Source organism: Diabrotica virgifera, chromosome 1 (genome assembly GCF_917563875.1).
Source record: "Diabrotica virgifera virgifera chromosome 1, PGI_DIABVI_V3a".
Lineage (NCBI taxonomy): Eukaryota > Metazoa > Arthropoda > Insecta > Coleoptera > Chrysomelidae > Diabrotica > Diabrotica virgifera.
Window position 1 is genome coordinate 119492188 of NC_065443.1, and position 19860 is coordinate 119512047.

At 35.3% G+C, this 19860-nt stretch overlaps 1 protein-coding gene across 1 annotated transcript; it reads left to right on the forward strand.

Moving 5' to 3' along the window:
• Positions 1–468: 468 nt before the first annotated feature.
• Positions 469–6374, forward strand: LOC114330569 (uncharacterized). The gene is made up of 2 exons (XM_028279957.2): positions 469–758; positions 6220–6374. Exons 1-2 carry the CDS (start codon positions 557–559, stop codon positions 6327–6329), a joined length of 312 nt encoding a protein of 103 aa, XP_028135758.1. The 5' UTR covers positions 469–556; the 3' UTR covers positions 6330–6374.
• The last annotated feature ends 13486 nt before the right edge of the window (positions 6375–19860 follow it).

Genomic DNA, 19860 nt, shown 5'->3' on the forward strand with positions numbered 1-19860 from the left:
ATCAAAAACTTGGATATTTTGGACATGCTATGCGACACCCAGATATATATAATATACTCCATTTAATAATATAAGGTAAGGGAGTCGTAAGAAAATGGCCAGGGCGAACAAGAACGTCATTGCTTTGAAACCTGAGAAAACGGTTTAATAGATCATCTGCATCCCTTTTCCGAGCTACCGTCAACAAAAGTCAATATAAATTAATACTAAATACCCTTTTTGTTTATGGATTGCTTTGCAAAACGTTGCTTTAAGGTTATTTCTCGGCGTTTTAACAAACAACTCTAGTCGAAGATATTTGTTCTGGGATTTTACAACAGTATTTTGGATTTTACGTAAAAAGAAATAGAACTTTCTCCAATTATTAATCATTCTAAATATTATTACATTATGGACAAATTACATATCAGTTAGGTCAGAAGTTAAGAAAACAAATGGTTGCTTTAAAAGAGTAGCACTTAACCATCGAATATGTCATACATTGTTAAACAGTTGTCAAGTAAAATTATACACATATCTAATAATAATTATTATAAATTATTATTCCATCGTCACCATGAGAAGTTTAATACTTGCCACGATTGTACTGTTCGCCGTTTATCAGACAGTAGATGCAGATGGTCTAATAGCCTGCCACCCAAACTTTTGCAACGATAGTCACGGCAAATGTACAGAAAACCTGGTTTGCAGTGATTCTGAAATTCTGGTTCCAAAGGGCAGTCTCTGCGGATGTTGCGATGACTGCTACAGAAAACTAAGTAAGTAATTATTCTACTTATCGACAATATCTATTTAAATCACTAAAACTACAATACAGTCAAAAACAATAGACACGAGGATTTTGGAATTTTCTTCTCCTTCTAGTTACTATCCGTTTCGGATGTTGAAAATCTGTTTGGCAATCGTATCCTTGGTCGTTGCTGCTCGAACAGTTCCGTTGAGGTTTTTTTAAACTATGTTGTCAGATTCCGTAGCCATGATATTTTCCATCTACCGGGTCCTCACTTACCTTGGACTTTACCTTGCAATATTAACTGCAGCAGGAAATAACGGTGCCGATTTCTCATAACGTGTGTAGATACTGCAATTTTATGCATTTGATGGTAAACTCCAAAGATTTTTCAACCAAATCTATAAAAAAGGAAAATTCCCTGTCCAATGGCTTGTATCTACCTTTATTCCTTTGCCAAAAAAGAACAACGCAACAAAGTGTCAAGAGCACCGATTGATAAGTCTGATGAGCCATTCTTTAAAAATATTCCTCAAAGTTCTTCACTACAGAATCTCCACAAAATGCGATAAGGTTGTTGGTTGCTCACAATTTGGATTTCGAAAAGGCCTGGGTACCAGGGAAGCACTAGTTGCAGCCCAAGTGCTAGCTCAGAACTGCTACGATCAAAGGAAAAATGTAATGATGTGCTTTATAGATTATGAAAAAGCCTTCGATCGAGTACAACATCATAAACTCGTACACATACTAAAACAACTCGACATAGATCAAAAAGACATTCGTTGCATAGAGGCTCTTTACTGGAATCAAAGAGCTGTCGTCAAGGTGGATAATGAAACAACGCAAACTGAAAACATTCTCAGAGGTGTAAGACAGGGATGCATTCTCTCTCCACTACTGTTCAATCTATATTCAGAAAGTATCTTCCAGGAAGCTCTTGAGGAATGCGAAAGCGGCATCAAAGTAAGTGGTACCTGGGTCAATAATATACGATATGCGGATGACTCGGTCTTAATAGCAGACAATATAGAAGACCTCCAAAACCTTCTTAGTAAAATTGGAGAGCATAGCGAGAACATGGGACTTAGCACCAATATAAAAAAGACGAAGTTCCTTATAATCAGCCGTCAATTATGTCAACATCAAAATGCAAGACTAGCATATAACAACCAAGATGTAGAGCGCTTAAGAAAGTTTAAGTACCTGGGAACCTGGCTATGTGAAGACTGGATGTCGGATATGGAAATTAAATGTCGGATAGAAAGAGCCAGAAGTACTTTCATGAAATTCAGAAAGGTTTTTACGAACTCTGACTTTGACCTAAACCTAAAACTAAGATTCACAAAATGCTATATAATATGGTCGGTGCTCCTATATGGCATGGAAGGATGGACTTTAAAAATAAACACAATGAATAAGCTAGAGGCATTTGAGATGTGGATCTATCGACGAATCCTTAAAGTTCCCTGGACCGCAAGAATAACAAATGAAGAAATCCTGAGAAGAATTGGTACAGAACGACAACTGATGTGCACAATTAAACAGAGAAAAACGGCATACCTGGGACACATAATTAGAAATGAAAGATATCAGTTTCTGCAAACCTTAATTGAAGGAAAAATCGAAGGAAGAAGGGGAGTGGGCAGGAAGAAAATGTCATGGCTCCGTAATGTTAAATAATGGACAGGACTAAGAAACATAAGAGACCTAATACATACTGCAAGGGATAGAGAAAAATGGTCAAACGTGATCGCGAACATCCATTAGTGGATTGCATAAGAAGAAGAAGAAGAAGATGGTAAACACAATCTCCGGTTCCTTCTTTATTCTTCTTAGAACTTCCTTGTTCCTGATCCTTACTTTCCATTATATTTCCAGCATTCTTCTATAAAGCCACATCTCAAATGCTTTAAGTTTTTTAATAGTGGTGTCTGTGAATTTCCATGCCTCCGCTTCGTACAATAATACAGAGAAGACGTAACATTTCAAATGTCTCATTTTTGTATCTGGGGATATGTTGTGACTTTTGAAGGTGACTTTATTTCATGTACATTGCTGTACTGCTCATTTATACTAGTTCCCAGGTAGCAATAATGTTTTACGAGTTCTATCTGCGTTCCATTAATGTATAAATGAGCCTCGCTTATATTCTCCTTGCTGATAATCATTTGTTTCGTTTTTTGTGTATTATTATTTAGTCCGTACTCGTTGTTGACTGTACTCGCTGATTCTGTCCATTAGCCTCTGAAGTCTCTCTAAACTATCTGCTATCACCATGGTCGTCAGCATATCTAATATTGTTTACTCTTTCTCCGTTTAGAAGGATGCCTTCGTCTACTCCGGATAGAGCCTCGTTAAAAATTCTCTCTGAGTACATATAAATGTCAACGGCGATAGGATACATCCCTGTCTAACTCCACGTAGTATTTTTATGTGATATGTGTCTTCTTAATTAATTTTCATATATGCGGTCTAATTCCAGTAGAGTTGTGAAATTATTCTGAGGTTTTTGTCACCCAAGTCCTCTTCTTTTAAAATGTTAATTATCTTTTGGTGTTGAACTCTGTCAAATGCCTTTTCATAGTCGATCAAGTACGCGTATACGTCGTAGTTAACGTCCCTGCATCTTTAATTCATGACCTGTACCCCGAAAAGTGCCTCTCTGGTACCCACTTAATTAATGAACCCGAACTGTCTGTCCGATATTTGTTCCTCGCACTTCTTATAGACCAGGGCGCATCTGTAAAAATATTAGTACATTTGGACGTTGAGAGGTGACTCAAATTTTTTTGCAGAAATTGCTTGAACATGACTCAAATAATAATATTTGAGTTATCCTCCCTCTCAAAAAGGTCCGGAACATTGTTTAAATAATCAAAATGTCAAGAAATGAAGGAAAAATTCGATTTTTGTCTTCATTTTTTAATTATAACTTTAAAAGTATTCATTTTCGAGAAACGTTGTACTAATGTAAAAGTTGCATAATTAAATTTCCTACAATATAGAATTGGTTAAAAATTTAAAAAAATAGTCAGCCTTGTTGCAAAATAGCAATAATTGCGAAAAAATCATACAAAAACAAGTATTCGCATTTTACGTTTTTCAACCATTTATGCTACACATACGACCTTCATATTTCACCCAGAAAAACTTTATGATACATTAAAACAATACTGTAAATTTTATAAAGATCGGTTCAACAGCTTTTGCAAAATAAATTTTGTAATCCAGCTTTCGCAAAAAAAATTCATTTCTTCAAAATATTACAGGACTGAAAATACAGCAGACAGCAAGTTAAATTTTTTTTTGCCTATAGAAGTGTACTGTACCTTTAATATACAATTTACAAAACTAAAATCTATTAACTACCATGGCGTCAGGAATTTTTTTAAATAAACATTAATTATTGGTGCTACGCGCAGGACAGCGGATAGTTTGCTCTGATTGGGCATTCCAATGACCTTTGAAAATGATTGATACATTTTTATTAAATTTTGATATAAATAAATAAATTTGTTTATTGCAAAATAAAAACACATACTCTATCCTTTGAAATAACACTTTTTTTTTAGCAAAAACATTCTTTGTTAATATATTTTAACTTAGAGAATAAAAGTTTATTATTTTTAAACATATGCAATTGTTTAAACAATATTTCACAAACAATAATAAAATTAGTTTGATTTTTGTGGAATTAAAATATTAAAATACAACAAAATATAGAGTAAGAAAATAATATATTAGATAAAGATTGGAAGAAATTTTGGTGGAAATCAACTTGTGTGAATCTAACACCGCTGTCCTGCGCGTAGCACCAAAAATTAATGTTTAATTTAAAAATTTCCTGACGCCGTGGTAATTAATCGATTTTAATTTTGCAAATTGCAAATGAAAGGTACAGTACACTTCTATAAGCAAAACAAAATTCAACTTGCTATCTGCTTTATTTTCAGTCTTGCAACATTTTAAAAAAATTAATTTTTCTTGCAAAAACTGGATAGCAAAATTTATTTTGCAAAATCTGTTAAACCGATCTTAGTTAAATTTACAGTATGTTTAATTGTATCCTAAAGTTTTTCTGCGTGAAATAGGAAGGTCCTAAGTGTAGCATAAATGGTTGAAAAACGTAAAATGCGAATACTTGTTTTTGTATAGTTTTTTCGCAATTATTGCTATTTTGCAACAAGGGTGACTATTTTTTAAATTTTTAACCAATTCTATATTGTAGAAAATTCAATTACGCAACTTTTATGTCAGTACAACTTTTTTTCAGAAATGAATAGTTTTAAAGTTATAATCAAAAAACCAATAAAAAATCGAATTTTTTCCTTCATATTTTGATATTTTGATTATTTAAACAATGTTCCGGACCATTTTGGGTGGGAGGATAACTCAAATATTATTATTTGAGTTATTTTCAAGCAATTCCTGTAAAAAAATTTGAGTCACCTCTCAACGTCCATCTCATAACAGATGCACCCTAGACTATTATAAATTCTTCCATGGATTACTCTAAGAAACAGTTTTAACATAATATGGTTCGTTAGGCTGATCGTTCGAAATCTGATTCTAGGCATTTGTAAGGGATGATTCCTGTATTGTATATTTTATTGAAGACAGCCGTGATCCAGTTTATTCCTTCTTCTTCCCAGAGTTTTAAAAATTCAGCTTCTATATTATCAGGCCCTACAACTTTCCTCTTTTTCATCCGAATTATTGCTTCTTCTACCTCGGATTTAAGTATGTCCGGGCTCGTCATCCTCTTTGAAAATAGATGCCAGTAAGGCGTTCTTTGATAAAAGTGTCTCCAAATATATTCCCCATTTGTTTTTCATCTCTTGGATGTCAATGATTGGTTTTCCATTCGTGTCTATGAGCTTCATTTGTGTTCGCTTTTTAAAAATACCCGTTAATTCTTTTACCTTTTTGTGTACATTCAAATTGTCGTGTTTTAGCTTGTAGTCTTTCTATTTCGGTACTATTCTTTTTTTCCTCCTTTTGGAATTTAGTGCTATATACAATTTACTTAGAATATGAATTTATGCAAAGAAATATCAAGTATTGCGCATAACGGATATTTTGTGATAGTTATGATAGATTTTAAAAATAACAATAATATTGATAGCTAATTCTGTCAGTTAGCCATCTCTCCTTGTTTTAATTCTTCTTCTTATTAACATACTTTATTTAGTCCTCTTGATGTTAGTCTTGATGTCCACAAGTCTTGTTTTCAATCAATTCCTCTGCTTCCCTTAATTTTAGCCATCATAATTTAATCATTATTTTTCTCAATTTTAATGATAATTTTCTCAACATTATGTATACCAGGTATGCATTTTCCTTGATTCATATGAGACAACTGACCATATATTTAATATTTAATTGGAAGAGCCGGTTTTACCCTGTTATTTGGTTTTAACGTGTACCTTAATTTCTCATTATTTGTCTTTTGCTTGCATGTTTAAAAGATAACTTTTTTTGTATTCTAGATGAAGGCGAAGCTTGCAGGTCACGTTTTTTCGGAGGAGGTCCATTCAGAGGAAAATGTGTAGACGGATTAGAATGTAACGCTGAAGGAAAATGCGCCAAAGTTTATTAATTATACACGAACTATTATGTTGATAAATGATATAAATGATAAAAACGATATTTTTATTACTTTTTTTTTATTATACAAGGTGTTTAATACACTGGGTGCAAAATTAACCGGACACCTTAAAAATGGGTTATTTTTGATGTTTCGAATTTCATAAACCTGTTGTCCGATTTAAGTGATTTTTTAATATATTATTGCCTTATTCTTTAGCAATATCTCTGTAATAGTATTGTAGTTAATCAGTTACATTTTCATTGTATACCGGGTGTATCAATCAGACTGTGTTCTTTTCTTAAAGTTTGCATCACCCTCTGGAATATTCTATCATTTATAAAATACTCTAATTAAAATCCAACTATAGCCTCATGTTTTCTCAACATTCTGTGTTTTGGTTTATTCGCTTATGTTGGGCAATAAAAAAGTTAGGTACTTTAACAACTAGCCATGTTTTTCATCAATACAGCGTGTTTTTAAATAAAAATTTGTCAAACTTTAAGGGATAATTCTGCATGAAAAAATAATGACAGTTTGCTTTATCAACGATATGTCTGCAAATGCTTACTTTTCCGAGATAGGGGGTGTTAAAAGTTTTCTTACAAACTGACGATTTATTTATTGCTTTAAAACCGGTTAAGGTATGCAAATGAAATTTGGTGAGATTTAAAAAGTAGTTATTGCACATTTTTTACATACAATTAAGAATTTAATATTTACAATTGGCGCGCATACGGGTAATATGAGGGCTTATATTACCCGTATGCGCGCCAATGGTGAATATTAAATTCTTACTTGTATGTCAAAAAATGTACAGTAACTACGTCTTAATACCCACCAAATTTAATTTGCATATCTCAACTGGTTTTTAAGCAATAAACAAAAAGTCAGTTTGTAAGAAAAATTTCAACACCCTCTATCTTAGAAATGAAGCATTTGCGGACATAGGTTTATAAAGCTAACTGTCATTATTTTTTCATGTAGAATTACCCCTTAAAGTTTGTAGCACTTATTTAGAAACACCCTGTAGTGATAAAGAACATGGCTAGTTGTTAAATTTCCTAACTTTTTTATGGTCCTACTTAAGCGAATGAATCAAAAAATAGAATGTTGAGAAAACGTAAGGCTATAGTTGGGTTTTAATTTGAGTACTTTATAAATGCTAGAATATTCCACAGGGTGATGCGAAGTTTAAGAAAAAACACAGTTTCATTGGTACATCCGGTGTGCAATGAAAATTTACCTGTTTAGCCACAATATCATTACAGCGGTATTCATAAGGAATAAGGCTATAACATATTAAAAAATCACTTAAATCGGACAACAGGTTTAGAAAATTCGAGACATCAAAAATGACCCATTTTTAAGGTGTCCGGTTAATTTTGCACCCCAGTGTATATAAAGGGTAAAGTAACATACGTTAATTGTAGAAAGGGTCACTTAGGCAGTCTCAAAAATACGATAGTTAATGGGTCCTGCTTCATCCATAACAAAGTTACTGGGTGTTTTATCTATTTTTCCATTTTCTTATTCGTTTCATAACTTTTTAACCACACTGTATGGTTATTTTATATTTGGCACGAATATTTCTTTATAGGTCCAATCAATTAATTTATTTATATTACAAAAATCTATGTCTGGATTAAACAATATGGAAAACATACTCCTACCCAAAAATAACAACAGTTTGCATATCGAGGCTTTTGTGGCGTTTTACTTCAAACTTAGCGAATATTATGGAAAAAATCTTTCAAAATAAAACTATAATTTTATTGTCCATCAAAATGAAAATACATTTTCGCGCCACGTAATATTCAGCTCTTTTGTATTTGGAATCTTGTACGCGCCATTCATTTTTACGGCGTTTAGCGGTTTTTTATTCTTGTATCCAGAGGCGGCTTTGCCTATTATGCAGGGTGTGCGGTGCACATGGGCGCCGGGATGTTGGGGGCGTCGAGCGCCAAAGAGCGGCTCCTTTACTTTGTTTCAACATAAAATATGCTTTAAAACGATTATTGAAAAATTACATTGGCACTTAAGCGCAATTTATAGATTGCCGTCCGCCCGGCTGTCCGTTCAACGGACGGGCAGCAATCTTTTAATTTGTTTGAAGACATACCAACTATGTTTCCAAAATCGGTTGTGGAACCTAGAAAGGTCAAATTGCTTGGGACTTGCCGGGCATTTTTAAAGGCGTTTGTACACGTGTCGCGGGGTAATATTCAAAAACATAAAACGGTTCTTATCATAAAAAAGAAATAAGAGAAGGTAGATTGCCTTGTCGGCATCAATAAAAATAAGCAAAATTTAGACACCACTCCGAAGGATTAACAAGAGGTAAGATTAAAAAGAGGTATTGTCACATATTGTCATACTTTATTCAAAATGCACTTTTAAATGTAATATTGAGTTTAATGCTGTTTTCTGCAAAGATAAGGTATCGCTTGCTTGTATTAGTTTTCAGTCCTGTGCTTTTTAAGTTAGTTCAACTGATCTATGTATTAATCATTAGTCGTTTTATTAAATATCTTTAAGCACTTATTTTTCTTAACTAATTAATCGTTTAGTTATTATCATGAGTTATAAACATTTTAGTGGCAGTGAAAAAGAAAAAAAAACAAAAATTAGGAGAACAGGAATACAGGCACAAAATAATCCAATATCATATATTACACCCCAGAACACTGCACGAAAAGGAAGTTCGTCCTCCCATCCCATTCTTCTTCTTCTACAGTACAAATTAAATTTTGGCCTCCTTTATTTTTTGCATCCACCCTTGTTTATTGGTCGCTGCTCTTCGCCATACACGGACTCCTAAAAATGCTTGTGGATCGCTGCTTACTGTGTCTTTCCAGTGCTTTCTTGGCTTTCCAACTGTTTTATTTCCCTGCATCTTAGCGTTCAGTGCCCTTTTTAGTATCCTATCTTCTCCCATTCTTATAACATGTGCGGCCCATTGCAATCTTAGTATTCTAATGAATTCTGACAGGGATGTTTCCTTATATAGTTGACAAAGTTCGTTATTGTATCGAATTCTAAAGATTTCGTGTTAATTTCCAGACCTAGCCTTTTTCTTTGCATTATTAACTCTGCGTATGTTTACTATGCTCATTTGATATTCTACTCATAATATTAGTATCATCGGCATAAGCGGCCAATTGAACGGTTCTGTTGGTCAGTAGGTTTCCTCGTTCAGTTTGAATTTGCCTAACAGCATACTCCAGTGTCAGATTAAACAATTACGGCTAGTTTATCTCCTTGCTTCAATCCCTACGAGATTTTGAAAAAGTCTGTCCGGTGGTTTTGTACTCGTATACATGCCTGAGCTTCATCCATTGTGGCTTTAATGAGTCTAATTATCTTGTGTGGCATTGCCAATAATGCAAATTCTTCCAATATATAGTATAGTCTGGTCCTTTTGACTGAGACGTATGACTGTATGAAATCTTTGTGAGCATTAATGCCGTGTTCCCATGATTTGCCCAAGACCTGCTTGACTGTAAATATTTGATCCATTGTCGATCTTCTCCGTCTGAAACCCGTTTGATACTCTCCTATAATACTTTCTGCTAGGAGTTGGAGCCGCTTGTTTATAATATACTTACGTGAGGCTTTATATGCTGTACATAGTAGAACAATTTCACCCTAGTTTTTGCACTTTAAACAATTAAACAATGTTTAATTATTTAAATATAAATTTTATATATTGTTAATAAAAATTTAAATTTTTGGTGCAACTATATTTCAAATTGATAATTAGTACATGTAAAAAGTTATTATTATTATCCAGATTTAGCCATACGGCTCACACTCCCTCTAAGGGGAAAATTGACTCATCCCAGATACCTACGGTATCAAAAGGATTGAGCTCTGGTGGGACTCTTTCCGTGTTATCGAGCCCTAGGTGACTTGGAATGCAGGTGTATCTCCCAAAAATTTTCGTACACTTCTGACCGTCGCTAGTAGTACAGCTTTCTGCATGGTCTTATAAAGATGTTCATTCAAACCCAGCTTTTTTATGCTTTCGAGGAGGGTTTTCGGAGTGACTCCAGTAGTAGACATAATAATCGATATCGTCTGGGTACTTTGCGTTCTCCATTGCCTTCGTATTTGAATTTCCAGATCTCTGTATCTGGCGATTTTTTCAGTAAATTTACTACGTAGATTATTGTTGTTAGGTATCGTAACATCAATTATTAGTGTTGTTTGTCTTGTTAATTTATTAACTAGTACGATATCTGGTCTATTATGTGCCACTGTTTGGTCTGTGAGCACACTGCGTTCCCAGTGTAGCTTGTAGTTGCCATAAGTGGTTCCCTGAGTTAGAAATGATGGTATTTCCTGCGGGTTAGAAATAACATAATTAATTAATGTTGATGAGCACTCATGAATACTCCCAAACTTCTTAAGCCAGAAGTTCTGAACTCCGTCTTGTCCAAGAGATTTCCAGTTATGAAGCTCTTTGATGATATTTGAGACCTCTTCAGTAGTGAATGGTTCATAGTTAGCTGTGACGTAGTGGTGGCAGTTGTGCGTCGTATCTTCTATCCAGCCAGCATTGTTGTTAAGATCAGCTGGTGTGGAAAGTTGTTACTTACTATTATTATTTTTACTATTAAATTTTTGTTAGGGGACCGAAAATTATGTAGTGCCTCGTGCCTGATTTGAAGTAAAATAAATAGGCTCTGACCCTGTATGTTCTGAAAAGTTGTTTATGTGCTTTATTAACAGTTTCGTCGTAATTCTTCTTAAAACTTATCATTCCAGTTTTGTAAGTGAATAATTAAAATTTTTATTATTCAAAATTATGTAGGTATGTTACATAGAGAAGCATGAGGATTTAATAAAGGCTAAAGTGGGGCATGGTACAAAAAAGTTTGGAAATACTGCAGTATATTATCATATTCTTGACCTCATTTTATGGGATTTACCTTTTTTACTTTTAGTTAATCTGTCGTCCGTTATCTTTTAATTAATATAATAAATTAAGGTTTAAATATTAATTCATTAAATTTGTCAACATTTGGGATGAGTGATTTTTATTGTCATAACAGAGATTAGGTTATGTGTGATAACCTTTTTTGCGAATAAAAATATTTAATTTTTTTATATGTTACGGAACCAAGACAAACCTATCGCATTTCTAAGTAATCGAAGAGATCTGGTTCCAATGTCTTCGTCAAAAAAGACGAGCTTGATCTACTCTATTCCGAGGTTGACTTTGTTCTAAAAGGACACCGCACACATCTTATGAAAAATATAATGTCACTCAAATGAAATAAAATTCACATGAATAGATGCGTCCTGAAATTTCAATAATTTGATACCATTGCACCAACTCTGAATTTTGCTTAATTAGTGCGTTAATTGTAAATAAAGTTTATCGAAATCGCATTTTAAAGTCCATATAACTGGCATTCATAAATAATATTAGTCTAGCGGCTATTGGATACATTTTATTCACCACTAGCTTAAGCCGATTAGAGGCGGTACAATTAACCAAATTATAGCTACTTTATTATCAATAATAATAGGAAAAAATAAGAGTAAGCCTCTGCCTTAATCCCTCGAGAAAGATTTATGGAGTGAGCGAATCACAAGATCTTTTCTCTCTCTTTGACACATTCTTCCTATTTGATTTTAGATTTATTTTTATCAATTTACGCTCTTGTTAATCAAAATACAGAGTTGGCGCAATGGTATTAAATTATTGAAATCTCAGGACGCATCTATTTATGTAAATTTTATTTCATTTGAATGACATTATATTTTCCATAAGATGTGTGCGGTGACCTTGATGTGGTTTAGCACACATATGATAAAGGCAGATTAGAAAGAGTATTCTTCAAAAAAGTAAAATTAAAAAGGAACGAGCAGAGATGATCGCAGTACCTGATTTTTGAACTGCGATGGGAGTCTTATAAAATAAGATTTAGTATAGTAAATCAGCTTTGGCAGGATTTACTTTTCGTATAAAAAGTTTCGATGTAGCCTTGATACCAGAGACCTGTATATTTATTCATACAGCTCAAGAGACTTTGAATGCCTAAGGACAAAAAGTTTGAAAAGAGACCTGATTATAGATACCTACCATGGCAAAATTAAAGGATGTTCGTAAAGGGGTCATGTACAGAGAGGACTATAAATCGGAAAACGGTGAACTATCTCTTAAATGGATGGTTTAAACTGTAAAAAACCGGGCTAATTGTATTCTGCATCATGAAGATTCAAAAATTGATACTTGTAATGTTATTGAAGTCTGCTATTCTCTGTTTTTACTCTGGTATTGAATTATAATATTATGTTAGGTAATAAGGATTATCCAGAATCTTTATTGGAATCAAAAAGCACGAGTGAGTCTGAACAAATCAACAAACACAGAGTGATTTGAAATATTAAGGTTGGTGCGACAGGGGTGTATTTTGTCGCTCAACCTTTTTACGGAAAACGTTTTTGCACAGGCACTTGAAGGCACTGACTGTGGTATAAGGTCAACGGGTACCCGATAAATAACATTCGTTACGCTGACGACACCGCGATAATCACAGATAACGAACATGATATATGCAGTTGATGCAAAATTAAATAATACCTCAGGAAAAACATACAGTTTGAAGAAAAATACTGTAAAAACTTAATGCACGGAAATAAGAAAGGGCGCACTTTTAAGCGTATAACTACTGGAAGTAGATAATGCTCCAATCAAGCAAGCAAACAATTTGATTCAACCCGACCTGTGGGAGATGTCCACCCTATCGAAAAAGTACATTCGGATGTAACAATTCATTGGGGCGAGGTGTTTTGACCCGAGTACAAACAGGGATCACCCCACCTCGCTCCAATGCCCCAGGCCATCCCTTTCTCCCCCATAGCACGCTGATGCGCGATGAGGGCACAACTATCGTAGCCAAATGCTCTTCACAATGGAATCCTGGGTAATAAGATTCCATGTGGTACCCTAATCGAATGCAAAAAACTAGGCCAGCGTGAAGCACTCTATGCCTTTATCTTCTTAATTACTCATCCGCGGAACTAAAATTGCTTGCTTGGGCCCCAAGTCATTGTACCGAGCCCCATTGAGCTCTGTCCAATGACTTGTTGCTCGAGTTGTTTTGGGTGTTTTTTTGGTTTTTTATATTTTTTGGGGGCTTACGCCTTTTTTGTATTTTATATATTTTTTGGGGGGGCTTACGCCCTTCTGTATTTTTCTATTTCTGACTTACCTTAAAGGTGATCGTGGTATTGGACCTACGTGTGTTACGTTTTCTTCGGCACTTGTTTTCGAGCTACGAACCGTTCACTGTTTACACTATTTTATTTATTTATCCCACTTTACAATATTTGTTGCTTTGGACGTTTGTGCTTTCACCGGTGGAAAGCGTCGTACCTTAGCATCTCTCGCAGTATTGGGCTTGGATGGTGTTCCAGTTCTGCAAATTTTACCCTGGCCTTGTCTGTCATCATCTCCGTGACTCTTACTTGCTGTAGTTCTCTGAAGAGGAATCCCTCGGCAACGTATTTTGGGACTTTGGCAGCTTCTCTTAGGCTATTGTTGTGGACCGCCTGTATCTTCTTTTTTGTTGTATTGCACACGTGTCCCCATGCGAGAGATGCGTACGTTAATATCGGAAGTATTATGCTATTTATGAGCCTTATTTTAGTCTTCAGTCTTAGTTTACTTCTCTTTCCTGTTAGTCCTCTGAGTGTTGCTCTTTTCATGTTGGTTTTTTGGACTGTGGCTTCTACGTGTTTCTTAAAGGTTAAACCTTTGTCCATGATGACTCCTGGATATTTGGCTTCGTCTTTCCACTCGATGGGGGTGTTCTGCACCGTCAATTATTCTGCTGGCTGTTGTCTTCCTTTCTTATACAGTATGTCCCTGTAAGTTGTATCCATATGGAAAACTTTTTTATTATTAATTTTACGAAAAAAAGTTATTCTTTATAAAAAGCTCTGCATGGTCCAAAACCTAAGATTCGACCATCAAATATCAATTTTTTTTAAATATTATACGAGGTATGTCAAAAAGTTTGAATTTCACTCAAGAGTAAAGTAGCTTTATTTTTCGTAATATTGGAAATTGCTATTATGAAAAGTTGTTTGGAATTAAAAACTATATTCTAATATGCAATTACATCTTTCTAATTGAAAAAAAATTTTTTGAGAAATTATGGATAACCATCATTATTTTTTCAGTTATTTCAATTCTGATAATTCTTTTATTATTAATTTTACAAAAAAAAGTGATTATTCATAAAAAGTTCTGGATGGTCTAAAACTTAAAATACAACCATCTTATATCAAATTTTATCAATTTTATATGAGGTATGTCAAAAAAGATAAATTTAGATCAAAAGTAAAGTACCTTTATAGTTCAGAATATTTCAATTAGAAGGATGTAATTACATACTGAAACATAGTTTTTAATTCTAAATAACTTTTCATAATAACAATTTTCGATATTGTGAAAAATAAACGTATTTTACTCTTGAGCGAAATTCATATTTTTTGGCATACCTCGTATAAAATTGATAAAATTTGACACAAGATGGTTGTATTTTAGATTTTAGACCATGCAGAACTTTTTATTAATAATCACTTTTTTTCGTAAAATGAATAATAAAAGAGTTATCTGAATTAAAATAAGTGAAAATAATGTTAGTTATCCATATATTTTCAAAAAAAAAAAAAATTCAATTAGAAGGATGTAATTGCATACTAGAATACAGTTTTTAATTCCAAACAACTTTTCATAATAGCAATTTTCAATATTGTGAAAAATAAAGCTACTTTACTCTTGAGTGAAATTCAAACTTTTTGACATACCTCGTATAATATTCAAAACATTTAATATTTGATGGTTAAATCTTAGGTTTTGGACCATGCAAAGCTTTTTATAAAGAATAACTTTTTTTCGTAAAATTAATAATAAAAAAGTTTTCCATATGGATACAACTTACAGGGACATACTGTATAATACCGCTTGTGTTTTCTCAGAGTTGATGGCTATCTTCCACTTTATGCTCCATTCTTCTATGTCTTCTAACGCTGTTTGCAGGTTGGTCACTGCTATGTCTACATTTCTATGTTTGGCTGCTATCGCTGTGTCGTCTGCATCGAGGCTCATAATGGTACCCGGAGTTCTAGGTACGTCTGCGGTGTATATTGTGTACAGTAGGGGTGACAAGACTGCTCCCTGTGGTACCCCAGCTTCCGGGCTCCCGAGCTCGGACAGGACTTGTCCTATCCGAACCCTGAAGTTCCGGTCGCCCAAGTACGAAGAGATCAGCCTCGTCATCGCCCCGCTGTACCCATACCCTCGCATTTTATATATGAGTCCCTTATGTATTGTTAAAAAAGAAACCTATAAGGAAAATACTACGTCTAATCTGAACTTAACACCAGAAGAGATTAACCAATACTCTACAAATATAGCAGATATTATATCGAAATCAATAGGAAACCCTGAGCATGACATAAACTACTATCTTAGCAGGCTACGTAGAAGATCGAGTTCGTTCTTTATGTCTCCAATATTAGCATCTGATGTGAAAGAATGCATACACAAATTAAAAAATTCCTCATGTGTTGACTACTATGGTTGTAACAGTAAAATTATTAAGGAATCGCTAGATACAATTATTGAACCACTCACAATAATATTTAACAAGTGTATTAACGAGGGTTACTGGCCTGATGTATTTAAAATATCAAAAGTAATTCCACTTCATAAAAAAGGAAATAAAAATGCTCCAGATAATTACAGACCTATTACCATAGTACCAACAATAAATAAAATTTTTGAAATCTTAATTAAAGATCGTATAGCAAATTATTTGGATAACAAATCAATTATATCTGGCTCTCAATTTGGCTTCAGAAAAAAATACTCAACAACTAAAGCTTTCTCTTCTTCTTCTTCTTAACTCAGGCGAGACTCGTTAGTCTCTGGCACTTGGTCATAAGACCTTTGTACCAAACCCTGTTCTCCTCCTTAAACTTTAATAAGTCCTGTGGCCTCAACGAAGGCCAACAGTTTTCTTATTGGTAGTTTTAAGATCTCTTCTGGTTCAAACCTCATTTGACCAGTGAAGTTCTGCCTTACATCACCTAGCACACTGCAATAGCATAGTATGTGTATGGCAGTTTCTTCTTCCATTTCGCACTTTCTGCACCATGGTTCATTCACCTTACCTAGTTTGTATAGGTGATTTCTTAAACGACAATGTCCAGTCACCATTTCAGTGACCGTTTTGATCTCTCGTTTATTGAGATTCAGCACACTGTTCGAGAGTTTTTTATCAATATTCTTGATTATTTTTTTAGTCTGGATTTGCCCTTGAGTGGTTCTCCATTTATTTTGATGATTCTTTATCAGCCATTTCTGAACCTCGTTTTTCATAGCATCTTTAGTGATGCCACAGAAAGGTTCTGGGCCTTCAAAAGTTTTTCTCGAGCCTTGTTTCGCTAACATATCTGCTCGTTCGTTCCCATGCACCCCTTCATGACCCGGCACCCATATTAAAGACACTTTGTTGTTTTTTGCCAGGTTATTGAGAAGATCTTTGCAGTTTCTCACCAGTTTTGATTTGGTGAGAGGGTTCTTTACAGCCAGAATAGCCGATTGGCTATCTGTGTAAATGTTGATTCTCTTAGCTTTAGGGTCCTCATCAATTATTTCATCAATGCAGGCCACCAAAGCAAAAACTTCAGCCTGGAACACCGTTGTATGTTGACCTAGGCTGTAAGATTTATTATAGTTACATGTTTGCCCAAAGACTCCTGATCCAGTACCATGGGCAGTTTTAGATCCATCAGTGAACCATATTAAGTCTCCATTAATGTTTGGGACTTTTTTTTCTCTAGATGGTGTAATTGTGTTAATCTTCTCAGTGAAGATTAGTTCTGGTGTCATCATATCTAAGTTCATCATAAAGATGTATTCCTCAAGTATAGTCCCAGTAATGTTTGTGTGGCTATTCAATACATAATTTGGCCTCCAAGTATTGTTTGCTTTGAGCCTCAGGATGGTCATAAAGGCTACCGCCGAAATATACAATTCCAGCGGAGGGAGACCTGTGATAGCCTCTAATGAAGCCGTTCCTGTACTATTCAAGGCTCCTGTTATATTTAGAAGCGCTTGTCTTTGTAGGGTGGTGAGAGTGGTCACACAAGATTGCAAAGCCGTCTTTCTCCACCAGAGTACTGACCCATAAGTAACTGTCGGTCGTATCACAGATATGTACAACCAACATATCACCTTTGGTTTCAATCCCCAGGTTTTACCTACAACCCGTCTGCAGTTCCAGAAGAGTCGCTTAGCCCTATTGGTTATATTGGTAATATGAGTATTCCAATTGAGTTTCGAATCCAGAGTTACCCCTAGATACTTAACCTCATTGGTTCTTTCCAGTACCTCTCCAAATAATTTCAGCTCACTCAGTCTAGTAAGCTTCCTCTTATTTGTAAAGGCTACCAGTTTAGTTTTAGAAGGGTTCACGGAGAGGTTCTCTTTCAGACACCAGTTCTCTATGTAGTGAAGGGCATATCGCATCTGATACGCAACAGTGCTGGGAAATTTTCCCCTAGTTACTATCACGATATCATCTGCGAAGCCCTGGACCCAGATTCCTTGGGCGCTTAGCCCATGAATCAGATCATCGACAACTATGTTCCATAATGACGGTGACAATACACCGCCTTGAGGGCATCCCTTAGTTGCCCTCAGATTTATGGTATCTTCATGCGTATCTGTGGATATTATTCTGCTCTGAAGCATCTGAATAATCCACTTGCATGTTGTGTTGTTGATTTTCTTCCTCACCAGTGCGCTTTGTATAGACTCGATTGAGGTATTATTAAATGCACCTTCTATATCTAAAAATGCAGCAAGGGCGACTTCTTTCTGAGGCAGACTCCTTTCGAGTTCCGACACTAGATTGTGGCTTGACCTGATTTCCCTGCCTGATACGCCCATTGCCGTTGGTGCAGTGGATTTTCATTTAAATTGTTTTTCTTGATGTGTTCGTTCAAGATTTTTTCCATGGTTTTTAACATGAATGAGGTCAGACTTATAGGCCTGTAGGATTTTGCTAAGGTGTAATCTGTTTTTCCTGGTTTGGGAATAAACGCCACCCTTGCCCTTCTCCAAGCTTTGGGAATGTATCCCAGAGCATGGCTAGCTCTAAATATTGTGATCAGGGGACCCATAATTATTTCCAGACCCTCCTGGAGAAGCTTAGGAAATATACCATCCGGTCCCGCAGTTTTATAAGGTTCAAAAGTTTCAATAGCCCATCTGACCTTGTGAGAACCAAAGATCTCGTCAGAGGTCAGCCAGTCCCTTTTGGTTGGGCTATTGTTTGCTTGATGATTGTTATTAGCAGTCAATTGCGTCGACCCTGGAAAGTGAATACTTAAAAGATGCTCTACAGCCTCCTTCTCTGTGTCCGTATACTTCCCATTGGGCAATTTCATTGACTTGGGTTTGTTAATGTTATCTCTTTTGAGGATTCTGTTAACCCTGGCGCTTTCAGGTACACTTTCAATGTTTTTACAGAATTCTCTCCAGGATCTTTCCTTAGCGGATTGGATTTTCTTATTATAGGTTTTCAGTTTAGCCTTATATGCTTCCCAATCACCTGATTTCTTCGCCCTATTGAAGAGCCGTCTTGTTTCTCTTTTGAGATCAGACAGCTCCTTATTCCACCAAGTTACTTGCCTGGGAGGGTGACTTTCTTTTAACGGGCAGTTTTCCTCATATGAGACGACTATTGCATGCTGCAACCAGTCTACTGCCATCTCAACCTCAACATTGTTTTTTGGCCTTTTAGGATAATTCCGTACCCTTGTTCCAAGATCCCTCTTAAAGGATTCCCAATCGGTCACCTTAGGGTCTCTATAGAACCTTGGTTCCGGTTTGACTGAGTTTATCTCAAAGCATATGTATGCATGATCCGATAAGGATAACGCATCCGACACATGCCAGTCAGATATTATGTTCCCAATCCCCATAGAGCATAGGCTTAGGTCGATTAGTGATTCTGCTCTTGATGTCCTGAAGGTGGGCTTATTACCCCTGTTCAGAAGATCAAGTTCAGTAGTGCAAAGGTATTCAAAAAGTAACTTACCTCTATTGTTTGTATCTCTGCTTCCCCAAATGATGTGGTGGGCGTTGGAGTCGACTCCAATGATAAGTTCTGTATGCTAATTATTGCTGTATTCTAGAAGGTTCTCTAGGTTAGTCCCTGGATGTTGTTCTTTACTGTCAATAGGAAGGTAAAGAGACGCAACAATCAACTCTGTAACCAACCCATTGCAATTCAGTTTAATTCTGGCAGCTGTCATGTCTCCCGTACAGAGCTCCATAACTGGTACCAGGTTAAGGTCAGATCTACAGAATATACAAGTTCTGATTTTATTGTCAGGTACTCCCAAAATTAGTTCCCATCCCTTAACATTTAATCCCCGTATCTTACCTTCATTTATCCACGGTTCTTGAATAAGCACCATATCAATGTTTTTCTCAGCTACTTCCTGG

Coding starts and splice junctions, on each gene's coding strand:
- LOC114330569 (XM_028279957.2), top strand. CDS start 557: ATGAGAAGTTTAATACTTGCCACGATTGTACTGTTCGCCGTTTATCAG. Junction 759..6,219: donor TGACTGCTACAGAAAACTAA/GTAAGTAATTAT, acceptor TTTGTATTCTAG/ATGAAGGCGAAGCTTGCAGG.